At 41.3% G+C, this 26087-nt stretch overlaps 2 protein-coding genes across 6 annotated transcripts in view; both read right to left on the bottom strand.

Moving 5' to 3' along the window:
- The window catches only part of LOC107225983 (allatostatin-A receptor), a 32748-nt gene extending 24963 nt beyond the window's left edge, over nt 1–7785 (bottom strand). For all 3 annotated transcript variants that reach the window (XM_046731080.1, XM_015666639.2, XM_015666640.2), the window contains exons 1-2: nt 5994–7785; nt 2872–3001 (exon numbers count right to left, since the gene is read on the bottom strand). In XM_046731080.1, the coding sequence (XP_046587036.1) occupies nt 2872–3001; nt 5994–6397 (534 nt within the window). In that variant the 5' untranslated portion in view covers nt 6398–7785. The remainder of the gene's footprint in view (nt 1–2871; nt 3002–5993) is intronic.
- A 4456-nt stretch (nt 7786–12241) lies between these two features.
- LOC107225982 (prisilkin-39) lies at nt 12242–24401 on the bottom strand. 3 transcript variants are annotated; one of them, XM_015666637.2, is made up of 5 exons: nt 24246–24401; nt 21685–21766; nt 19245–19382; nt 19020–19112; nt 12242–13452 (listed from the first exon to the last, which is right to left on the bottom strand). In XM_015666637.2, exons 2-5 carry the CDS (start codon nt 21755–21757, stop codon nt 12485–12487), a joined length of 1272 nt encoding a protein of 423 aa, XP_015522123.2. In that variant the 5' UTR covers nt 21758–21766; nt 24246–24401; the 3' UTR covers nt 12242–12484. The 3 variants fall into 3 exon arrangements, with proteins under 3 accessions (XP_015522123.2, XP_015522124.2, XP_046589177.1); XM_015666638.2 differs by having other exon boundaries at nt 12242–13434; XM_046733221.1 differs by lacking the exon at nt 24246–24401 and adding an exon at nt 22682–22780.
- Between the last annotated feature and the right edge of the window lie 1686 nt (nt 24402–26087).

Here is a 26087-nt window from a genome sequence, read left to right as displayed (position 1 = left end):
TAAAGCCCTGCAGCGTGCTTTGATCAATGTGACATCGAAATTTATTCGATTTGTGCGAAAAATAAAGAATATACGAACAATCGTATAAATACCGATGCGAGCAGTGCTTGTCTACGTACGCAGAATGGAAAGCCACATGTGAAATCGAAATATAACATATTCCGAAATGAGTATTGGAAAAATATGGAAACCACGCTGCAGACAGAAAGAGTGCAAAGAATTGGCTGTGGCAAGAGTAATCAAGATAAATTCCCGATGTCCGTGACACTGTTCGATCGTAATTTGTATGTTCAATTTCAAAGCGATTTTAATCCCACTGCACATATAATATTGGTTTCATCTCTTCCGTCGTTTTCGCGCAACGCTGTCAGCGGCAGCGTCGAACTTTTAATTAGAATGTTATTTGTTCCAACAAACCCGTTGACGCAAGCATACGAACACAAAAATATACCCAAATATATTGTAACTATTGATCGAACTCTCGAAATCGAAATGAAAAATTTACCGTCGACTTTTGCGCAATCAAAGTCTTTTATCGCAATTCAAATGTCATTTCAACAAGCTGCTTGAGTATATTAGACACCTGCACTCAAACAAACATCAATCGCTAGTTTAATCACATTCGAACAACTGTCCGTGATGAAGCGAATGAAATAAATTCATCATGATTCGTGGATAACTTTGCTACCAAAAATATGTTCGCCACTCAGCGATCGTTCGGTAAAGCTTTGACAGAATTTTAATAAATTGCGGAACAAATTTTAGTAAGACCAGTTTCAAGGGTCTGCGCCCATACCGAAGCACCCGTTCACAATAGTTTGAAAAGTTAAGGTAGCAACTAGATGCTCGACAAATATCGCGAAAAGCATCGTGATGAAGCGGTGCTTGACTCACAGAGGGACAAGATGATAACGGCGAAGAAAGTATTTTCCGAGGCAAACGGTGCACCTGGCTTTTCGAATCGCTCCTCTCGTACAATGGAGAAACTCACGGCAGCTCCTTAAGCAAAGAAAAGAAGTTTTCCGCCGTGTTTAAGCTGGCGATACACGAAGCAGTCCGTACCCAGGCTCTTGGGACGTGCACATTTCAGCCGGAGAAAACTCGAATCACCGACCGCATCGACTCACTCACACAAATCTTATCTCGAGTTCTTTATATTCCGTGTGAATGTCTGTTCCTACTCCCGTATTTGTGCGGAGAATTCAGGGGAATAGCTTCGGTCGCCTTCGAGAAATGTCGATGGTGCGGATTACCTCGTGTCGTAATTACTGCGTTCATTTCGTTTGGTTTTTCAAATGAGAAAACGATAATTCGCTCATTTTTTAAGGGATAAGCCATGACAGGCGGGTTTTGGAAATTTGTGTTACATTATTTTTCCATTCACCACGAAATTGCTACTTTGTCGTGCTCGATGGGAGTCGAAGAAATTAACCGATCGTAGTGAATAAAAGTTGAGGGAAAGAAACGAAATCAGCGCCGACAAGTTGTGTGAAGTTGTAGAAAGAGGAAATAAGCCCATTTTAGTTTGACCCATTAATATTAATATTTAGTGGTTCCTCAATGCAATTTTCTATTTTTCATTTCATTGATATTGGAAAATAATTTGAGTTATTTCTGAATTTTGTAGCTCAGTAGCGAGGCAATGTACGTGAATGTCCGATAAATATTTTCGTACGGAATTGAATGCTGTACAAAAAAGATCGGCTATAATTTTTCGATAACTAAGCTTTTTCAAAAGTTATTCAAGGTTCATTTTTTACGAGATTAACACCGAAAATACTGGACTTGTCACAAAATATTGTGGATTTATTTTGTAAAGCATTTCGACCGCTATGAAATAATTTTATTCAATCAATTTTCAATGTAAGAAAATTTTTTTTTGCTAAGAAAAAGGTGATTTCAAAGTGGAATTACACATATTGCATAGTATTACTTGTAATAATTACAAAATAAATTTGCATAGGTTGAAACTGAATTGAATGACATGATCTCATAGCGGTTGAAATGCTTTGAAACAAAATTCCACAATATTTTGTGATAAGTCCAATATTTTCGCTGGTAAGAAAGTGAAGTTTCACACGATTTAACGTCAACTTTACTTTAACCTTAAGTAACTGTTGAAAAAGTTTATTCATGAAAAAGTTATGACAGACATTTTTTAAAGAGAATTCAATTTCCGACAAAATTCAGAAATAACAAAACTTATCTTCCAACGTTAATCAATTGGAAAGTGGAAAATTGCCTTCAGGAACCACTAAATATTAATATTAAGGGTTCAAATTGAAAGGGGCCTCTTATTTTCTCTTCCTATAACTCTTAAACCAGTGACTTTGAAAAAAAGGTCGTCGATTTTTTTTTTCTTTGGACCAGTCTAATATATATATATATATATACCTATCTTATATTTATATACGTATCAGAGGTACGGAATGTCATCAAGAGCTCGCGGGATGCTGGCGTGTACACAACCCGCAGCTTCTATAATTACAAACTGAGATCTAATTAGCTCCGGAGAACTGCAGGCTTCTTATCCAATGATTGAGGGTGTTTTCATCGAGCAGATGCCGACGACTTGACGAATCACTCCATTCACGTTTAATTATACCTGCAGGCCGGTGCGGTAATTAGAAAGCTAGGATAATTGAGCAACACGGATCCTGATTATATTCGAAGCTGACAGACTGAGCCCAGATATTGCGAATAGCGGGAACATCCGGAGGTGTTGTGGGTGAAAATCTATACGCTGGAATCCGAATTCCGAAAGGCGAAGATTTTTCCTGCTCTTTTGTCAAGCTCGGTCGAAATTCCTCCCTTGCTTTCCGTCGATCGATGCAAGGTAAAACCAAGCTGGGAAAACTTCAGATGACTCACCTCGCCGTGCATGATGAGGACTGGAATCGAGGCCGTCAGAATGACCGCCCACGCGATACATATTGCGAAAAATGCGTGGGCCTCTGTTCGCACGGACATCGAGGCTATGGGGTGAACCACGGCGAGATACCTGAAATCAGGGCGAAAGTCTGATTAGAATATTGTTCGAGGCGATCGAAGATCGAACCTCCGGTAACAGAGCGAGCGGCTAATTTCAGCGCGGAGAAAAGAATTTTTACGAATATTTTTGCGTGAAAGTTGTTACGATAGAATTGCGAGGTATCATAAAGGTTCGTACTTTATCGGCTGTCAAAGCTGAAACTTGAAAGAATATATCAAAGAAATTTCAAGCTTCTTCACAACGGTCGGTAGAGGAAAAAAGTATAACAATTCCGATGCTAGACAATTTTTTACCCCTTGAAACAATAAGCTTCCCTTTTTTTGTGCATTGGGATGTAAATTGGATATGAATTTTTTGTAATAACGTCAAATTAGGGAAAGACTTATGTTCGGGGCTGACTAGCGTTTGTTTAAGGCAGGAATATCACTTTGTACGCACATATAAATCGAGAGACTTCGATAAATTTCAGTTAACTCGATACTATCTAATCATAATTGTGTGAATGGAAATAAATTACTGACGTTGATGAATTTTTCACCAAAATGTAGTTACAAAACTTCACCAGAGATAATCCGTGTTATTTCATACTTTTCAATTGTAGTCACATATCCTGAATTTTGCAAAATCTTACCGATCTGCAATCTTTGAACCGTCGCATCTTTTTCTCCACGCGCATTGATAAATGTGTACGAAACGAAATAAATACGCATAACACAGCGTCTCGGAGTTGACAAGAATTCGCGCATGAATTCCTGATACGCATAAGGGGTAGAAAAAAGAACTGGCTGAGTTTGGCAGAGAGCCGAGTCGCAATTCGCTAAAGCCCTCGTCGGAATTCCGACAAAAAAGAAAAAAAAACAAGTATCTCAGTAACTCGCATCAAGTGTTTATATTAATCGAGCATAAAGAAAATGCGTAGAACTTTACGCGGTTTATGGAATAAAACATTCGTACCGGAGTTCTTGATGCGAATTTTTATCAGAAACGTAGATATTCTACCGCGATTTTTTTACACTCGTGGAAAAGTACAAACATTGGTATTTCATAATGCACGGACAGATAGAAAAAAAAGGGTGGAAGGGAGGAAGGTGGGGCGATGCAGGGGGAGGGGTGGGAGGGCGGGAATAACTCACGGCATTATTCCACCCCATCATGTAACCGAGAATTTTATTGTGAAAAACGCTACGCGCTACGGAATTCTTTGTTGTTTTAAAATTTCAGCTGAGTAAACCGCTCAATTCCGAATTACCTTAAACGTGGAATAATTGGATAAATAGAGATTGGTTCGGGGGTAAACTCTCATGGCTAATTAGTATCCTTCCGCAATCTCTGCACTCCGAAACTCATCTCTGGATCCCGTCATTTCATGCTCCGCCATTCTCATAATTATAACGATCGAGAAAGTCTTCGAATTATATCCGATTAATTTCCACCCAATGCCTAATTGCGAGCTGATTCAACAGCTCGGATTACCACGCAATTAACTCAGATATTTTTCAGAATTATATCGCAGAACAGTGACTCTCAGTCACGTTAGCTGCAAAAAAAAGATAAATAAATTTAAAAAAAGTTACTCGACTACTGGAGTTTCGAAATGCAGAAGTAGAAACTCCGCCGCTCCGTCAAACCCTCGAGACTTGAATTCTCGGTACCTGAGCTTTCAACTCGGGCGTCGCGAACGTAAAACCGTTGCAGCTTTCACGACGAATATATGCGGGATACAAATCTGACGCTATGCGTCTCCTAGATGCAGAAACGGAGCGAATAAACGCGAAATACGACAATGACGTACTTCTTTGCTCAATTTGTTTTACGGCTTGTACCATCAACAGCTCTGACGCCTCTGCATGTTTCAGACTTATTCCTTTCAATCATAAATCCAATTCCATTCACAGTCCGGACTATCGCGTCTTACGATCCGTCGTTAAGATACAATTACGGGAATTTCCTCTATACCGTATTCCCGTCTGTATTATATTACAAGTTCAAACGTCTGAATGAATTTTGGAAAAAGCTTGCGCCCTGTTCAGCCGTTTCGTAACGAGAAAATGGCGAGGAAAATTATTTATAAAAGTTTATTTTTAACCGCGATAAGATGCCGTGACGCGAAGTACCTACTCGAAGTATCGGTTATTAAGATACGAGACAACTTCTTATCACACGCACCGTTTAGTGTATTAGATTATAGATACACGCGTGTGCATATATAGCATGTACATACAATGTCATCCTGTGATAAAAACTTGTCCCTCCTTTCACGCTCTAGGAATTGCTGATGAGAAAACTACTCAGCGCCAGAACCTTTTAGCGGATTATACGACATTTTTTTATACCGCTATCACGATTTTTTTTTCCCTTCTACTTCGTGTCAGATCCGTGTTTGTGTTCATGCGTATTATTCGATTTGACTGTGGGCGAAACTGTCGCGGTCATTGTACCGATGTGAAAAGATCAAAGCTTCGCGAGAATCGTGAATGCCAGAATTTTTCCAGCGTTGTGGTTTAATTGCAAAGAAATAAAGATAGGAAATTGAAAATATACAGACGTGCCAATGACGACTCTCCGATAAAATCGTTTAGATATTTGTCAAACTAATTTTGTCGGGTTCTTTCAAAGCGCCAGCATAAATACATAAATGATCGATCAATGAACTACACAACATATCGTACAAAATTTCTTACCGATACTCTGAATTGATTGAATATCTATTTATCACGTTGTCTAGCCAGCTTGTTTAACGATCCTACAAGTGTTTGACGGTAGAAATAAAAAAGCCTACTTCACACGCTGATGTGTTAAAAGTCCCCCTCCCCCCAAATGGTAATCCATCACAATATATGTCTACAATATTTGATCTCGGGTCAACTTTTTTACACGCTTTCAGAATCGAATTTTAACCTGACAAGAAAAAAAGCACGCTCGGTTTCATTTTTTATTTTTAATCAAAACTTTGGACGAAAAGTTTGACACAATTGCCGTACAGAAAAATCGTTCAACTCACCTGTCGAGACTCATGAGGACCAGAGTGTAAACACTGGCGCAGGCAGTGACGATGATTAAATACTGAACAACTTTGCACCACAAATTTCCAAAGGGCCAGAAAGGCAGGACGTAGTCTGTCGCGGTGAACGGTACACAAAATATCACAAATAACAAATCGGCAATGGCGAGATTGATTATCAGCAAATTTGTCGTAGATCGCATCCCGGGATTTGCCGCAACGACAATAACGACTAGAAAATTTCCAAGGAGTCCGACGATCCCGATGACGCCGAATAGGAGCGGCACGACGACCGAGACGATATTGTGGAGCAGCTGATGGTCGAATCCGAACCCAAAATCGTCGGGGCTCGACTGATTGAAGGTGCAAACGGTAGCGTTCGAAGTGTTGCAAATGCCGTCCATTTTGGTGAACTTTATGGAACTGATTGTATATTTAGAAGAACTTCGTACGCCGTTTATTCACCGATACTTTCTCCTAGTTTTTAGTCGAATTATTCGCAAAGTTTCGCTAGCTTCTGATCATCAAGGCCTCTGCGTTGTCCCACGATCTTTTTCTTTTTTTTTTTTTTTTCTTTTTTTTTCACAAAATTTCACGGGAATTACAGCTCTCTCATCGTTTACCCTTCACTTGTACACATTTTTTTCATCTCTGCACTGACGAACGCTACGATCATCCGATTCCTGCAAGCCTTCACTATTTTACGCTCTTGACTGTCGGAGATTCTTGAGATCGGAAGGCGATCCGTGAGCGATAAGCCGGTCTTCCTGTTCGCCATTTTCGGCCTGACTTCATCTCCTCTCTCTCTCACACCTTATAGACTTATTTGACTTTGGGTTGGACAGCCGCAAAACAGCGAGAAAACGGTGACTGGAACAGAGCAAATCGACATGAAACTGAACGAAGCGACGGCGATATCGCGTCCGGTTTTCTGCCGGATTAAAAGCTCGCCGCTCTCAGCATCGTGTGCACAGAATCCCAAACTTCACGGCGAAGCAATTTTTTTCCAGCTAATTCCAACCCCTTCGTAAAAATCGCGGAGAGCTTTCATCGCCTCGACAGCCACGGTATTGTTTTTCCAGTCACGTAGCTTCGGTTCGACGTGTTTTACTTTCGATCTGTTTCATTGAGGATAAAACGTTTCTCTTGTGCTTTTTTTCATAAACATCGAGGCGAGTCGAAAGTCCACTTGAATAACTTATCGTTAGGTCCGAACGTCGTCAAACTTTTTTATGCTTGCTCGAGTGAATTATGTCAGAAGAATTTCCTGCATCAGTTTAAATTCCGAGGTAGAAAAGCGGCGGTCGAGATGAACGAATCGTTGCGATTTTTTCATGAATCTTCGTTCGTCGTTATTTTGAACTCAGTTTTTTTCCTGCAGCGAAAACGTTTCGGCGTAACCGCCACGTTGTTTGGAACCCTCAGATTCCACACAGAGAATTAAAGAACTTGGGCACATCGATTGGCCAATTTGATAAAGCGTCGTTTATTACAGGGTCCGACTACTCCTGGTTGATTTATGCTTTTCGATAGGAGCGGACACGTTGACAGCGTCGTATTATCATCCCCGCGAAGTGCGATCTTGGTCGTTCAGGTTGCGTGGTTAATGTTCAACGCGACAGCGCGTGAAACGGGCACGTTAATCAAACGCGAGGTGTTTTCGGGCGGGCAGCATCAGAGCTTTTCCATTCTTACCACTAAACTCGGGGGGCTGATTGGTCACGTGTTCGTTTTTGAAACGATCACGACGTCACTGGGACCGCTGAATTGGAGTTACGTCGCTGACGATGGATGCGACGCGACTGTCGCAGATTTAACCGGCGATGCCAAGTAGCGAGATCAACGTTTGAGCCGGCGCGCGTTTCGACCGAGTGACTGAAGCGCGTGCGTCGATTTTGAAAAGCGGAACACCACTCGTCGGTAAAAGCTCGCCGCCGCTTTCAGGAACTGATCGTCGGTAAGGCAGAGTTTTTTCATCCCTCGATCGATACTAGTCCAGCTTTCATCCACGCCAGTCCTATTCTAAAGCAGTGAGATCAAAGTTTGATCTGGCGCGCGTTTCGCCCGAACGACTGAAGCAGAATACCACTCGTCGGATGAAAGCTCGTTGCCACTTTCGTGAATTGTTCGTCGGTAAAGCAGTCTTTTTTTCGTCCCTCGATCAATACTAATCGAGCTTTTACCCAGGCCAGTCCCAATCTAGGCATAGTTGTTCTCGGAATCAGTGTTATTATCGACCGGAAGTAATTACCACTTTCACAGGACACTGACTGTATTCTTCTGGTAATCTAACACAAGCTGCAGCTTACCTGGGGAAGAAAATTTTCTCCTATTTCTTTGAGCGACTCACTAGTTGCCTATGAAGCTTTTCGCGTTTTTTTTCATGCATTAAGTGTAGTGATTAATTGTTCGATCAAATGATCCAACATAAAAAAAAAAATGTAATCATCAGTATTATTAAAACTTTGGAGGAATGATCGAAGATGAAATCACTGACCGATAAATTCGTTTGTGAAAATTAACAAGCTCTTTTTTAGCATGATCTAAAACTCGCTGTTGTACATACCGCAATGAAAATTGAAAGTTAGTCCGACTCCTAAGTGATGCTAATTGCGGTTTGATACTTCGATGCAGCGTGAATTTTAATGGTAAGTTATTAATATACTTTGGCTCTACAATTGTAAATTAAAAAAGGGGTTGGATTTTTGATGAGATAAGTGAACCTCCGGAGAGGAATGAGTAAGATTTCCCAGTTTCAAACTCGGAACGAGTACAAGAAAATCGGCCGTGACCGATACTAGGTTATTTAGAGTATCGAGGTGGTTTCTTTTTCAGTTTTTTGCCCAGAACGTACAGACGTAATTGCGAAGCGACCGTTGGCCGGGCTGCTGCAACGGCGGTGTGACGTTATCCAGTATCCAATAAAATATCGCTTTCAATCAATGCTGGGCGAGCAATCCAATTTATCCTGCGGCACTGCGAGCCTTTGAACCGATTCTCCAGATCGGTAATTCTTCGTTTTAAACCGCGTAAGCAATTCACCCTCAACTTTTGCCGACTAAGCCGCGCTTCCCACGTCTGTATTCCACCCACATACACACATAGAGAGAGAGAGAGACGTGTGCACATGTAACGCATATAGATTCGCCGGCGTAGTTCACTCAACCAGCTCTTTATATCTGGGTATAAAAATTGAGTTATTTTAATGGATACCGCGGTGGAAAGTTCACAGTTTTATTACACCCTTTGATCGGATCGGGGTTTCAACCGTCTAGTCAATAAATATATGTCTTTCTGTCGTCAGGCACAAGGTCCAAGTCGGTAACCATGATCCCAACGGGAGAAAAAACTCGTTAGGAAACTTGAAGGAATGAAATTTCACCGTTATTATCCGAAAACCAGCGACTGATCCGACCGCCGTGCATCGCACAAAGCCCTTTGGAAAGCTTCGATTCTTCCTTAACAATTGTCCGGATATTTCTTTGCCACTTCACGCTTGATTGACGTCTGTGACGTGTAATTTTTGAATCGTGTGAAGATTTGGAGCCCCTGTTAGAATCTTCATATTTAACCGCGATTGATGCATGTATGGTAGTTTAGTGCGTTGGACAAAAAACCTTGCGAGATAAAACTTACCGATGAATTTTAAAATTCAGCTCAAATTGTACAAATCGTTGGTTGCATTTCGAAAACCCTCTTTCCCAACTGACGATTTATACGCGAAAGATTGGAGTACTGTGGGTATTTTTTTTTTCATGCAGAACAAAATTTTGAGAAATACACGGATGGATTTCTGCAAAACGAGCAGTTTTCTTGTCGTTTCACAGTCCGATGTTTAATGGAATTTTCAGGGCGCAGTAACAGCGTCACGTTCAAAGTTCGAGAATCGTCAGCTCGTTCCGCCTGCCTGTTAACGGAATAGTTATTCGGTATTCTAGGGTTGACGTTGCGAATATACTACCACGGAGAAACTATACCTACCCTTCTCATCCCACGAACAGATAGATTGGCATTTGGGATTATCGAGCTCCGATCTGCAGATATCCTGTCGTTTCCGCTTTACTGCTGCCCGTTGGAAGTTATAGTAGTAATAAAAAACAGCAGATTACTTTTCGCCATAGCGGATATAAATTTCGGCTCCCTTGTCTCCGTAGCAGCAGAAGCGGCAGAAACGGGAGGGCAAAAACCAACTCACCGCAGAATTGTAATTAATAATAATTAATTGTCGTCTCAAATCATATATATATATATCTTCAGACAGTGCAAAAAGACAAAGACGAAAGTATAATAATAAAGAAAAAAATAAATAAATAAATAAAACATGGTCAAAGATGAAAACATAGGACAAAAACTCACGGGAATGGAGCGGGAAGTGAAAAGAGAAAACAACAGATTGAAAAAAAAAAAAAACATCGCCGGCGCAAAAACCGACGATTCATTTCCGTGCACCTTCATTTTCGGAGATTATTTTGTTAACTCGAGTCGAGGGATGAGAGCGACCTGGGTTTACCGGCATGGTGAATACAAGGAGGGCTGCGGAATAAGGACAAAGAGGACTTTTTGCGGACTTAAATGGAGCTCTAATGCAGCGAGGATCCCCTCTATACCTTGACATGAATAAAAGCTTCTTCTTTACGTTGAATTACTAATTACGAGATCGTTACTCGAATAAGTATATTTCAGATCTGCGATGAAATGCTGCCACAGAATTACGTACAGCGTGTTCAAAATCGCGTCCGACAATGATTTGAGGAAAAAAATCTCACGGCCAATTTGTTAGCTCGACCTCCGGAAACGAAATTGACCCGGAAACGTCGACGACAGATTTTATCCACTTTTCAACGGCTGTAAAACTTGACGCTGTTTTTTTTTTTTTTTTTTCAACCCAGAAGTCATAGTTCACAGTCCCACAGGTGTAGTAAACTCGTCTGAGCTATGCCCAAGACGCGGAAGCGATCCTTGCAGGACCAGCGGCCTTATTTTCTTTTATTTCCTTCAGGTCCTTTGCTTCTCTTCCTTCTTCTTCTTCTTCTTCTTCTTGTTCGTTTTGTTTTTTCGCCATTTACGCGCTGTTTTACGACTGTCACGTTGCGGTAAAGTATCGACGATCGACTGGGGCGCGATTTCACCTGGTTTGCGTATCACTTTGTTCTTTCATCCTCTACACATAGTCTGCGAACTTTTACACGCTCCATCAACGCATTTATTACCTTCGCCGTCGCCGTTCCCAGATCATCTCTTCGTCGACTCGTACCAACACGTATTTAAACTTTGAAAAACTTGAGTTATGTGCCTGATACTTACCACCCTCCATCAGATCGATAACGCGACGTCGAAGAAACGGCTCCCTCACCTACATCAGGCACCCCTAGTTACACACAAGGTACTATCTTTAGACGATAAAGCTTTGTTGACGACGGGGAGAGTAAAGGTGAAGTAAAATTCTTCGCGTGCTTTCACAGTCGTTCGAGTCGCTCGGGGAGGAACGGGACAATTTCTTTGAAGTTGGCTGTACGCCACGTAAGTTTTGTTGGAACTGAACAAACGACAAAAAAACCGAAAAAAAAACGAGCTAGCGAACACGATTCTTGTACGATGAAATATTAGTTCTTTGTTTGTATTTGACGATAGTTCGAACTGTAATTCTGGAAAAAAACGACTGATTTTTGTGCTGCACACAGAACGCGTGACTAAATTTTTTACGGTTATAAAATGTTGGGGTCCCAGCGTGCACTGGAAAACTCGTAATTATTGTGGCAGCGAGTATATAAGGGTTGACCAGCTCGTGGAAAGACTTAAGTTCCGTGTGTAAAGCTCGGAAATGTTCCCCGTCCGCTGGGCAAACTTAATCCATATTGGATTTGTAAATCCAGATGTGGTCTCGGGGATGAAAAATTTTCCCACGTCGGCGTCGTTTCAACGGCAATCTTCCGGGCTGCGAAATAACCAGCCCTAAACGCGATTCAGCCTCGTCATGGCGGATTTAATACGTCGTGATACCGACGAACAAATCCCATTTACGCAAATCCCTGACACCTTTGTTCATGTTTGAGCTTGCGGTAGATAATTGACATATCACGTTATACAGACAAGGGTTCAAGACGAAAACATTTACGGTAAGTATTCAAAATGTTTCTTACTTATTACTTTGTCAAGCCACTCTTCCGTTTTGATCTAGTTTTTAGACCGTCTTCGTTGACTTCCGTCGGCAGAGGTTCATTCGTGTGTGAACGAGATATTGCCACTCATCAGCATTGCACAATGTATTTTATTACTCAAGATCGAAGGTTAAACTGCCTAAAAATAATATTAGCTGGACAACAAAACAGTTAGTAAAACGTTAAATAGCAGTATTCTGACTTGAGGAAATTAGCATCGTATAACATCGAATATTTACGTTTCGATTAAACCTAATTGCAGACTTTTGATATAATTATAAATAGAAATTTATAAAAGGCACAAATTTCAGCGCCGAAGCTTAACAAAATTCCTTACTGCCTTCCAGTCACCCGATCGACTATGGCTTGCGTGAAAACTCTTTGTGCCAAATTTTTGGCAAAGTTTGTTATCTTGTCGGTAAACCCGTTCGACTGCGGAGCTGGCTGACCGTAACCCGGCTGTCCATAGCCAGGCTGCCCGTAGCCCGGTTGTCCGTAACCTGGCTGGCCATAACCCGGTTGTCCATAGCCTGGCTGTCCGTAACCCGGCTGCCCGTAACCCGGCTGTCCGTAACCCGGTTGCCCGTAACCCGGTTGACCATATCCTGGTTGCCCATAACCTGGTCGCCCGGGACCCGGTGGTCTGTAACCCTGATTGGGATAGTTGGAATTGTATCCTTGGCCTTGGGAAGGCAAGGGTCCTGGATTGTTGGGATATCCGCCGGACGGATACCCGCTGTTAACGTTGCTGCCTGACGTTCTTCTCACCGCTGTGTCACCGCCAGGATATCCCGACGAACCGGATCCTGGATAACCGGAAGAACCTGAACTAGGATAACCGGAGGAACTGGAACTGGGATAACCAGAGGATCCAGAGCTGGGATAACCAGAGGATCCAGAGCTGGGATAACCTGAGGAACCCGAGCTGGGATAACCTGAGGAACCCGAGCTAGGATAACCTGAGGAACCCGAGCTAGGATAACCTGAGGAACCCGAGCTAGGATACCCAGATGAACTGGAACTGGGATAACCGGAGGAACCGTAACTGGGATAACCCAAGTTTGCATTGCTGCCAGAGGTTCTTGTGGCTCCCGATTGTGAGGAAGGGTATCCGGAGGATCCAGAGCTAGGATACCCGGAGGAACTGGAAGATGGATAGCCGGATCCAGAAGGGTAGCCTGAGGCTGAAGACTGGCGTGGATAACCGGAGCTGGATCCAGAGTCCGCCGATGCAGATCCACTCTGGCGTTTCGAGATGCTGTTAACTTCCCCAGTGCCATCTTCTGCAAGAATTTCATCCTCTGTCTCCAAATTACCAAATAATTCCTCGATTTCTAGCCCCTGTAATGCCATGCAAAGTCCAACACCCTTCCTCGCGTGTCACTTCGACAGGTGATTATATTTGTTTTTATTTCTGCGAAATGTTTGTTAAAATGAGCACCGAATTTGCAAAGCTTCGCCGAATCTGCAGTTCGCTCGAGGCCGTGACATGCTTCTCTTCAATTCGCGAATGCGGGATTTTAACTTTTGCTGAGTTGGATAATTGTTAAATTGGTTAGCCTTGTTATGCTGCCTTCTTTACGTGTAGGCATTCTCTTAAAAATTATCATGCACCATAGTTTGATCATGCGATAGCGCCAGTATTCGCGAGTTATAAAAGCTCTTGGATTGTTTAAAAATGAATACCGTAGTAAACGTATGATAAACACATATACAAAGAATTGTAAGCTGTACAAAAGTGGGAAATAGAACGTGACATGAAACGATGAAAGCCGTTTCACTCATCGTATTTCGATAATGCAACGTTATACCCTTTGTTTATAATTTTTCTTTTTTTTTTATTATTCGCTTAAGAATTTTAAGAATACAGGTACACATATTTAGGGTAAGTAATATCCACGGTAATATCAAAAATATCTATGACACTTGTAGAACGGAATGAAAAAAAAAAAATTGGCGGCACTATTTTTCTCCTTTCACGTCAGTATATAAATTCAGGAATTGTAGCAAAAATAAGTACCTTCGCGAATTCGACCTTAGTTTTTAAAGTTAACCTACATAACTAACGGGTCAATGTGTGTAAAAAAAATTGCGTTATCACGACCGCGAATTTCACTGATCATTGTCACAAGTGCGACTGGCTTCTCATATTTATGCATATTGTTCGTTCGGCTGTTTCCAGCGGCCCATTTTACCGCCCGATCGATACAAAAAAAGGGGTCGCTCGATCAGCCAGAAAAGGTCCAGACTCTGTTTCCCTGACTGTCCGTCCCAGTGTGGGTCGTATAGTGGTTGGCACCACCCCCGTAAGAATTGCCTCCGTATCCGAAATTCCTGCTGGGAGTCGGTTGAGGCACGTATCTTCCCCTGCCTCCGTCTCCGTATATCCGATTCCGGTTCCCCGAGTATCCGCTCGTCCTTCCGAACGAGGATGTCCTCGGCGGTGGTGTAGGTATGTTGCGAGATGGGTACGATCCTCGACCCCCGGTTCCTCTCCGTGGAACAATATCTAAGGAACGGTATTGACGGATGCCGGTAATCAGGTTTGCATTACGACAATGGCGTCTCTTCTCAAATAATCGAATTTAAGCGCACCTTTTCAATCTTGAGAAATATCATACTCCGCAAAAATTACATGCCTTGTATTTCATCGAAGAACAATTGTCTTGTTTTTTGTTTGTCTTGGTCTGCTACCAATTCGTATCGACAGTTAAAAATTTCAAAGAATTCGGTGAACAATTATTCTCTTCGCAGAATTTTGCTGACTATTTTCAAAACGGTTCGTTAGCGAGTCTGTTTCTACGGTTTCATATCTGCGTATTTGAGAGCGGTATAATTAATTCAAAACGATATTTGTTGTAGATTTATCGAAACGATTGGATGAGCAAATACGTGGAAGCGAATGTATCGGGTCAGATCTAGAGATCAAGAGATACGGTGAGGAAATTCCAAGTAGATTCGTAATTACGCCACTATCGTAAATATTTGTTTCCGTTTAAAAAACGACCCGAGGTCAAAGTTCAGACGTTCGATAAACTTGTGGAGATATAAAATACTACGTTTCAGACTTCGTGTGCAACAGATTATATTATTGATCGGTAACATCCTGGATAAAGGCGAAAAAATTTTTTGTATGGGATTTACACAGAACAACGATAATTTTGTATCTGGCCATTCAGGACCCACGTGTCTCGTTATTTAATTTATGTACGATAATAAAAAATACACGAATATAAATATGCATGCACCCATTACAATATACATATGTATATACATTTCATATTTACGTTTGATTATTATACTGTATGCTTGTCGTAAATCTATATATATTCTCCTTCTTGCCATCATTATAATCACTACCATGTTTCGTCGTCAGTACTGTAATCATGTTATAATAATCTACGGTATAATGTGAGTGAAAAAAAAGACTAGCGAAAACAGAAAGAAAGTCATCCTAACAGCTTTTTCATAAATGGACGGTTAACTGTTTTTAATACAATTTTTTTTCTCCAACGCAAGAAGCTATGTTATGCAAGATATTAACAGTTAGTACAAATAAGAACAACAAACTACAAAATAGAAGCTTACCAGGATATATCTATGAATGAATTTCACGCAGCTACGTGAATTATAGAACAAAGATCGATTCGATTCGCTTTCTTTCCCTTTCTTTTCTCACAAACGTTTAAAAGGTACAAGCGAATCTCTGTACTTGTGAAGACGAAACAGTAAACATACGGATAAAAACTTACATAAGGCACGGAAGCACTGATGTTTCCTATATCGTCATGGCTTCAATTGAACATATTGTTACAAAGGGTGAAATCACCCGTTTTGCCCCCTTTTTAATGATTGAGTAGTCATCATAGATAAAAGACGTTTATAAACCTCTTATGTCTTTCGAAAGAATAAGGTTGCTGCGTCAACCAACATTATCGTAAAAACAGTCTGTCTCGAGACTTTAAAAGGAGAGCTTCGTCACAAAATAAATCCTTTTCCTCTCTTAATTTTCCGCTTTGTAACAATATATATAAAATACTCGTACGCAAGATGAATCGCGACGGAGCAGTGAAATTCACAATCTCAAGCTACAAACGACGTTCTAAATTGTATTAACAATTTCAATGGTATTTAAAGGTAATTGACAAATCATAGTTCGGCTAGATTACAAGCAATCGGTAAATTAAATTACACATCACAGCGTAGATTGTAACTTTAAGTAGAATCGAACAACCTTACGAGAGTGAACTGCGACTTCTTTCATGAAAATCACGAAACTCGAAGATGACACGACGAAGTCGTGTCGACCCCCTTGAACTGCAGAAGGAGAGACAAGGGACGGTATACGTAAGAGAGTTTCGAACAGTGGTTTTATATTCGCGGGACGGTTGGAAATTCCGCGAGGGATTCGAATCAAAGGATGCAAAGAATGGTTGATTTCAATCGAACCCCGATCCTTTGCCACGCGAATTGAATAATCATGGGGAATTTTAACTTTTCAAATATCCAACGGCCAATGTAAAATTTGCAACTCTCAGAGAGTGTAAGATTTAAAAAGTATCTACGAAAAAAAGAATGAACCAAAGAGAAAGACCAACGTGTAATAAAGGTAGTATATAAAAAGCACATCGTGCGTGTTCATGAAAAACTCTACTTTCGTTTCCTTGACTCGTTACGGTTTCACCATAAATCGCGTATCAAACGCAAGATTACGAAAAATATTTAGCGATCACAGCGAATGAAACAAGGACAAGCGAGACGGTCGGCGAAGCTACGGAACATCCGTTCTTCCTGCGGTACCCGGTATTCGAATCGTAAGTAGTGTATCCACGGTTCTGATTAATGTTCGGATAGTTTTGGTGTCCGGGATATTGCTGGACCGGGTAATTTCCCGGCTGTGGATAGCCGCTGGGGTAGTTTGACTGGGGGTAGTTTGACTGGGGGTAGTTTGACTGGGGGTAGTTTGACTGGGGGTAGTTGGACTGGGGGTAGTTGGACTGAGGGTAGCTGGTTTGCCCGGGTATCGGCATCCGGTTCACAGTCGGGTAGGGAGGGTAGCCGAGGTTCGTGTTTCCGGTCGAGGAGCCGCTGTTCGAGGGATATGCGGGGTAGCCAAGGTTGGTGGACCCGGAACCGGAAGCTGGCCGGTTGCTCGGTGGATCGGGGGGGTAGCCCAGGTTGGTCGCGGAGTTGACGGGGTAGTTTTGACCCGGGGGTGGAATCGGAGGCGCGTTCGCGTTGGAGTAAGGATTTTGGGGGTACGAGGGGTTCGCGTTCGACGAAACTACGGGCGGCGAATCTTGGCGATTGTTCGATTGCGAGGGCTGTCCATTCACTATCGAGACTCCGGCCGAATCGTATCCTGAAAATATTATGGGGATGGTTGATGCGAGATTCCTCCCTCCTGGCGCTGCACTACAGCCGGATTATTATATCGTTAGACATGCAAGCCAAGCCGCCGATCATTCGAGGGTTACGGTGATTGCGGTGCAGGTGGTGGATATTTTGGTGTCAGGATGAAGCGGTTATCTTTCACTTCGCATTGGTTAATTTTTGCAATAATTTTCGTTGAAGCAAAGTGATTGTTACCATCGTCCGTGAGATAATACGCGATTGATGTGTTCTTAGAGTGAAGACTGATGGCGATTACGTTCGGAATTCGACAATTCTGTTTCTGATCAAGCTCTTGAAAAAATTATATGGGAATACAGGTCTCGTAATTTGTTCGTTTCGAACGAAATCGCCCGGCAGTGTGTTAAAGTGTTAGGCTTGCGCGAGTAGAATTACGTGAAAATGTCAAAGTCGGTGACACAGTGAGGGATGGTGGTTAAGTGCGAGTTGATCGTTTTAGGTGTGATTGAGAGGGAGATAGGTGACGCGCATCGCTTTCAGATGGGTCAAACACCGTTACGGTGGAAATTACAGCCATGCTAAAGTCAGTTGTGCCAGAAACTTTGAACCAAAGCTACCAAAATACGGGATGGATAACGAAGATAATCAGATTCAACCATGACGTCGTATTTTTAGAACGTACATTGCGCCCACGATTATCGTATCGTTTTAGTTTTTTTCTTCTTTTATGTATATATTTCACCGTTTGATGCGGGTTACTTATTTACTGCAGTGTCGCGATAAAACTTGCAGATCGTTGACTTTACACTGCAATCGTTATTTAGCAATAATTGGTCATGCGAATACGCGATCTAGAGCGGTGAATAAATTTTATATCAAATATCATTCGCGAAAACTTTTGTTCTGTATCTATCCCATATCTTATTTTCTGTGTATATACAGTAAATGTGATTGATTAGAATCGTGAAACGAAAAGAAACCATATCTCCAGAAGAAAATAAAACCTCAGAAAATGCGTGACTAATTTCTACTAAATGTACAAACTTATGTGCAGAATAGAGTGATGAGAATAAAATATTTAATTACCGAGAGTGGGCAGTGTTGTTGAATTTTGAATAAATCAGTCAACAAAGGAATAACGTGAAACGAATTGAAATTAGGAATGTTTCAACTCGTTTGAAATTGTAAAATTTCTGCGAAATCATACATCTTCTTTTTACGACACATAGCAAAAAGGCGCATTTCTAGATTTTTACGCTGCTCATTCTCGTAACAATAAACACTATTTTTCTCTGCTTGGAAAATATTTACACACGCTTTTCCGTGCCAGTCTCTAATTTAGGTGTAAAAGTGAGTGCGTACAAAAATATTAGACTTTCAAATCAACGCCTATTCGTCAAAGTAAACCGAGAGACCTGGCACATTGCAGTTTGCACTACAGAAATTACATACGCCTAAAAAAAAAAAAAAAATCAATTCCAAAGGATAAGTGAATCGATTGAATTCGCAAGCTTACCTTGTCCTCCCAGCGTGCTTACGCAGGTTGGTCTGCCATTTTCTGTCCTGCAATATTGACCAGCCGGACAAACGAGTGAGGTGCAGCTTTCGCCTGTATGAAAAGACAAAAGTGTAAGTGTACGGTATTCGATTTCAAGCCAGTCGATAGCGTATGATTCTTATTTTTGCAATCGAGCACGGACTTCGATTTCTTTTCTTTTCCCGGAGTCGGTCGATTACTCACTTGAACCAGACGACCGTTTACACGTTGGGAATCGTCCGCAAGTATCACCCTGCCTATCGTTGTATCCGCAGTCTTTATTTTCCATGACGCACTCTTCGTTGCTCCGGCAGCCGATGTCCTTGCACGTTCTTCCAAATTCTGCAAGGTGCGAAAGACAATGAATTTCAATAAATTTGATCCGCGAACTTGGATAGAGACGGTGAGAAAAGTGATACAAGAGTTTTGACCAATGAACTTGACGGTGGTTCGTATAAATTCAAAAAATTCCCGGCCATCGACTCTGGGTTAACAAATCTCCAAGGAGAATAAATTGGGGTATGACTTTTTTCTGCCGCAAGCGGGTTATTCAGTGACGTCAATCATTCGGTGCCTATGCAGGCTGTTGACTCATGCAGCTCGGCCAGGAAATCGCGGACAAATATGTCATTACTCTCGGTAAAACCGACCTCGCTATTCTGACTAAACGTGACGAAGCTGCATTCAACGACTACATACTTTTCCTTGTACGCGAATGAAGAAACGGAAAAATAAGTGTTTTACCGTAAATACGTTGTATACAGATGCGGATTACTCGCATGCAGACATCTCGCTATCACACGACGCAATAAAATTACACGGCTACGTCGATCCCTCCGACTATGGGCTACTATTATTCTTACGTAATCGAGAATCAGAAAGCCGGATCAACACCAGCGTCAATGTAGGTGTGGGTAAAGCGCGCGATTAATGGAAAGAGCCATAGTCACGTAGCGTTCGGCACGAAGAGATCACTTGATTACGACCTTGTTTCAATATTGAAGAATTTTTTTGATCAATGTTTTAAAAATTTTTTCCCCACGCGATAAGAGATTCGCTGTGATAAACGTCGGTCAATTTTTAATGCGGCTACATCGGTAGGCACGGCAACGAAACGTGTACGCACCTACATGGACTTTTGATTACCGTTGCGACCTTGTTCGACAATCACCCGAATGCAACCGAACCTGAAGCTGTTTTTGCAGATTTGGAACGGAGTCCCAGTTTTATTCTACACGTATTCATTTTTCTGAAATATTAATCATGTACCAACTTTTTTCAAATCAGATTTTTTAAAAATTCATTTTTGTTAGTCTGTACGCATCAATTCTGAATTCAAACCTACTGCTTTAATGTTACGATATTCATACATCTGTGAGTTATATTCGTGCTGACGATTAATTTTCTTGTCAATTCACCTCGCAATTCCGCAACTCTTTACTTTTATACCGCCTCGATTGTTCGATCGCATTTTGCGAATTGACAATTTTCAATCTATCCCGGGAAATACGCGGGCGGTCGGTGTAATAATTGAAAATTGACGAGGCCCTCTGGATATATGGGATTACGATTAGCTGCATTATCCCATTATGGCTGGGCAAACAGGGTATAACCTGATCGCACCCTCGATCGATCATATATTTTTAGAAACCGACACTCGCGCTGCTTCCGTCGCCGATCTAATTGCAAGTGCATCAGGCGCGGTGCGCAAAACCGAGTAATTGTCCTTCAAGCCTGGAAATCCCCACGAATACAAAGAAATTATGGAGAACAATTCGGAAAATTTATACTCCATAGATGATTTTCAATTCGCGATTCGTTGTCCACGTGACTGTACGACAAAATATCTCACGAACCATTATCAAACCAGCAAAAACAATTTGACAATGAAAAATCCGTGCTGTAAATAATGAATAGAGAATTCAGGTTTCTCAAATTCTAAGGCCAAGATGTTATCGCTTGTATTCAATATTGGTAATTAATTAGCCACGGATATGTGTTAATTAAACGAATCGATCGCGTCGAGCAGCTGTGACAAAGTTTTAAACGCAATTATACATAGCTAACTCAAGCGACACGATCCATGGGGTTAATCAAGTAATAGACCGGTCGCTATTCGCTACTAGAAATTACACATTCGTGTCAAAGTTCGGGGAAATATTTGAAAGATTATTAAGTAAGAGTTCATTTTACAATTCGTATAAACTGTTCAGAAAATCATACGATTCTCATTTCGTCAATTATAATTACATATTCACACTCCGGAATTCTTTTGAAGGCAATAAACTGCGAAATGGAGACCAGGAAGTTTCAAGTATTAAATTTGCACTTAAATTTCCATCCGCCTCGTGATTGAAACAGACCGATTCAAAGGTCGTAACAATTGAAGGATAAAAGCGTTAATAAAATCGAATCAAATCGTCCGCAAAATGGATTGCAAAACGGTGTTGTCAAACAACTCAAACACTGACGATATGTTATTTCATGTTCAATGCGACTACGTATATTTTCTTCGTAATTTGAAGCCGCAGAAAGATACGGGCGACCAAAACTGCAATATTTCCCTCTCAATCGCCAAGCCAAAATACGGCGAATGTTTCTTGTTAGAAATTTAATGACGCATATTGCAACGTCAGATACTTACTGTTGTACGGAGCGGCGCCTACCAGTGACGTAATCAGGAGCACCGCGACGCCACATAGCGTCGAACGAAGCATTTTTCCTGGCTGAAACAAAGAAAAGAAAGAATTTCAGCCAAGTGAGAGAGTTGCGAGTTGTTTTCTTATCGTATCGAGTACGGAGCCTGAGACTTTTGTACAACAATTATCGAAATTTCGTTGCTCAAAATTGTTCGCGAAGTTACAATTCAGCGAATGAAACGATCCAAAATTGCAAAATGTGCGCTATGTGATGGAATGTTCATTTCCTTTTCAACTATGCGCTGATTCATCGAACTTATTGAGTCAACTATTGCAATGTTTGTCTTTTGTTGACGACCACTTACACTTGCGAGTGTCTAACAATAGGAGAATAAAACGTGACGATAAATTTTTCATTAATTGATCCGCGGGATCCTTAGCCCTGATTTTATACAATATAGGAGCGTATATTTATCCGAGAGGATGAATAAAGTCTTGACACTAAATACTGGAATTGAATAATGGGACGATTATAATCAACGTAGGAACGGGATTTTTGTTCAGAACACATTCGCACAGCTAAGCGAAATTATTTTAGTCAGCAAATGCCTCCAGCTAAAAGTTAAATGGAATGCTCGAAACGGCTGAATCGATAATTGCGAGTCTTTATTTTCCTTTAAAAAACAGGTCCTGCTCACCCGACGACCGAGTAGTCGAAAGTAGCTGTTCGGTAATGAGCATCAGCGTCTAAAGAACTGTTTTGACTTTTTCGTAACAGTATTTCAGAGGTCTCCAGCCACGTTTTAATAGACAAGGATAAACTTTGGTAAAACAACGATCCAGAGAAGCGACTTAGTCTGATCCAGTAGTTTTATAAACGCGTTGTTAAATTCTACCACGAAACTCATGCGAGGTACGTACGACGAGACAGAAAATGATAGCGATAAGAAATAAGAGAAGAGAAGTAACTCGATACGAGTGTCTCTGGCGAGCTTGACTGACCTCAAAAATTCAAGAGAAGTGGAACTGTGCTGGTAAGTATTTAGCAACTGATGTTCCTGCGAGGAAATTCTCGTTTTATAACGAATGTATGCACGTAGTCATACGGATAAGTGGGTGATTACAATATATCGAAACGGTGGACGATATGGTCTAAGAAATGGATAAACAAAGGAATCCAATCGCGGTCAAGACGACTGACCGTTGTCCCAGAGTAACGTAACCCACGTATTGCGTACCATGATTCGGTGTGAATATTACTGCAACGACGTAATGAACATACCATAAGTCCTACTGTAGAAAAGCATGGGGAATTTAAACCGTGGATGTAAGGTTACGAACTGCGTTGGACGCGGTTAATAATAGATAAAGAAGTTCGACTCGAGGTCGAATCGTGAACGCTGCGTATATTAATTAGAAATAGAAAAAGTAAAGAAGACCTAGTGCTCGCGGTAGTATAACTGGAAGCAAACAGAAACTCAGGTGAGAACGATAATCAGTCTAATCGATGACTTCCGTGGCACGACGACGTTAAAATACAGGAGTAATGGTTCTATAAATAATAATGATGGGATACACACGCCGGACTCGCGTGACGATATGTGAAGGGTAAAAAATCGAAAAGTCAAAGAATGATTGAAAAAACACGCACATATCGCTATGTCATGTTTTTGTAACCTAGCGATTAACCGGCACGTTGCACAACGATTTTGACCAGAGTGTTTTTTTTCTTGTTACATTTCGTTGAGCCGCGCCATTAGCAGCGGGAAAACGAAGATAAAATTTATAGAAATTATCGCAAACTGTCGTCAAAGTCCAGATACGTACATAATGGACGCGGTTACGGGGTCAAAGTTTGAAAACAAAATATTCTAGCACGTCGGACTGAAAATATTTTAGTTAGTCATGTTCTATGGCGCAGGATTAGAATGAGACGATCGATATCCAGCTTTGGTCTAGTTTCGTTAATGTATGTTGATTGATATTTATCAGTGAACAATTTGTGTGTACCGTACGTTTCTTTATAAAGTTAAACCAATTTCCGAAAACTTTTCAAAGCTTAACCGGTCATCAGAAGTTTGACAACAACTGATAAATCGGTTTATGTTCTCAACCAAATTTTTTTCCCCTTTCTCTCCTTTCTGTTTTCGTCTCTTTGTGGCCGGAAAAAAAGTTGTGTTTTACAATTAGCCAGATTTCACGGTCAAGGTTAAACCAGCTTCTAAAAAAACACGGGGAAACTGTGGATGAATGAATGAATGCAAACGAACTAAATGCAATATGAACAATCTCAGCATCTGGTGAAAATTTTACGTCGCAGAATGCGAAAAATTATTGTGTTTCCGCCGTTGGAAGTATACCAGCTTTTGCTGTTATACGACGAGAGACTTGAGAGAATACAATGGGATAGAAATCAGTCTGTTTTCATGATTAAACCAAAACCACATGCAGCGATTGATCGTTGAATGTTTTCGGGAAATAGTTTAACGTCGACACGATACAGTCGCAATTTATTAGGGTTATTTAAACCGCGTGTTTTTCAGAAATAAGCACAATGATAACTCACCGTGCGTTGAGAGCGCGATCTATCCTTTACCAATGTTACTGTGACACTGAGGTCTGAAACGGCTCACGGTATCCAATATGGCCGAAATGTGAGAGCGAGCGAATATCCGACCGTAGAGAGAGAGAGAGAGAGAAAGAGAGAACGAGAGAGAGAGAGAGAGAGAGAGAGACCGACGCCGCGACGCCGAGGAACGTAACCGGCGGCCAAAGTGCGACGGAGAAGAAGGCGGCGGTTTTGAAGGGAGCGAGAGAGACGGATAAAGACTATCATAGAAATAAGACGAGGGAGAATGAGAGAGAGAGAGAGAGAGAGAGAGCGAGGAGAGGAGTGGAGAGAGGCGAATCGAACCGGCTGCGACGCGGCGCGAACTCTGAGCATGCGGAGTTGCGAGAAGCGAAGAGAAACGAGGGGAGATCACGAAACGGGAAGAGTGAAGGTCTGGAAGAGGCAAGGACGTCGGTAGAACTAGCCTAGCTATGGGAGAGAAGGAGAAAAAAAAATAGAGAGAGAGAGAGAGAGAGAGAGAGAGAGAGAGAGAGAGAGAGAACAGAACGAGTGGCGAACTTGGGCACAGAAGAGAACGGCGGAGTTTCGAAGACGTCACGATTGTGACGTGCTGAAAAGTTAGCCGATCACATCATTAACTACGGAGAAGTCATTGAGCGCTCGTAAGGAGGGGGGGAGGAATGTTCCAGATGCAATTATACTAGTTTTGTTGGATATTTTTGTCAACGACATGATGCGAACCGTTTTTATTGTACGTTGTTTGAGGAAATAAATTATTATTGATGAAGAGAAAATTTTATTTGTTATTCTTATAGGTACGATACATCTGTTTTATCTACGTGGGATTGATACGCGTGATAAATGTTGTTATTCCTCGTTTAAATATTTCCTACACCCCAATTGTTATACCCTCTGTTTCATCACTCAACAGTATATTTAGGTATAATTATTTGATCCCTCAGACGTGTAGAAGAAACACCCCGTCAAAGGATGATTGTTATTTTCAGCGGTACATTCTCGCAATTGTTTTCGTTTCATTTGAGGCTCGTATTAATAGAACTCATTAGTTGGAGTACGCCGTTTCTGAAGCAGCGAGAATTTATTTTAGAAAAGTTTTTGCATTATTTCATAGCGAAACTGTACATCGAACGTCCGTTTCTTGAGTGGCAATATCGGCGTGAAAGTTTCTACATGGATGAAGCAAATTGGGTTCTAATTTCTCAACATCAAAAACCTTGCGGTAGGATATGTTTGTCTGCGAATACAATTGTACACCGAGAGAAATTTTTAGTTCCGGTTATCGCTCAGTACTTGACTATTTTCATTTTTTATCACAGTCGAAAAATATAGTTCTAGGTAGAAAATGAAAATTAGTTTTCTAGCCGTTACCAGAAGGTCTAGTATCCGTTACTATTCTTTCTCATTACGATCACTGTTACTATATTTTCTTGTAACCGTTGCTACAATTTAAAGCTTGTTCAACGATAAATTGATGTTAAAGCCTTATTTAACTAAAAAAGTAGAGCAAACCTCAGAAACTGATTTTGCGTTGCAATTACCAAAAAAGGATCGACGACAGCGAAAAACGTTGACGCGTACCTCGTTTTTTGTAATCCCAACAATACTCACAGAATGTTTTTAACGATACCTGTTTTACTGAATTTTTCTAGTTACTATAACAAATGAAATTTTTCTCAGTGTACGTGATCGACACCCGATCTGGCTCATTATGTTTTTCCGGAATGAAAACAATTACCGGGAACGTCGCATCAAGCTCGCGTCTACGCAACATCTGCCTGATTAAGATAACCTGCGATATCTGTACAGCAGCCTTGA

The sequence above is a fragment of the Neodiprion lecontei genome, chromosome 2 (genome assembly GCF_021901455.1).
Source record: "Neodiprion lecontei isolate iyNeoLeco1 chromosome 2, iyNeoLeco1.1, whole genome shotgun sequence".
Lineage (NCBI taxonomy): Eukaryota > Metazoa > Arthropoda > Insecta > Hymenoptera > Diprionidae > Neodiprion > Neodiprion lecontei.
The sequence above is the reverse complement of the archived record's forward strand: the minus strand, read 5'-3'. Positions and strand labels throughout refer to the sequence as shown.

Coding starts and splice junctions, on each gene's coding strand:
- LOC107225982 (XM_015666637.2), bottom strand. CDS start 21,757: ATGCTTCGTTCGACGCTATGTGGCGTCGCGGTGCTCCTGATTACGTCA. Junction 19,113..19,244: donor TAAACGGTCGTCTGGTTCAA/GTGAGTAATCGA, acceptor CTTTTCATACAG/GCGAAAGCTGCACCTCACTC. Junction 13,453..19,019: donor AAGCACGCTGGGAGGACAAG/GTAAGCTTGCGA, acceptor ATTTGGAGACAG/AGGATGAAATTCTTGCAGAA.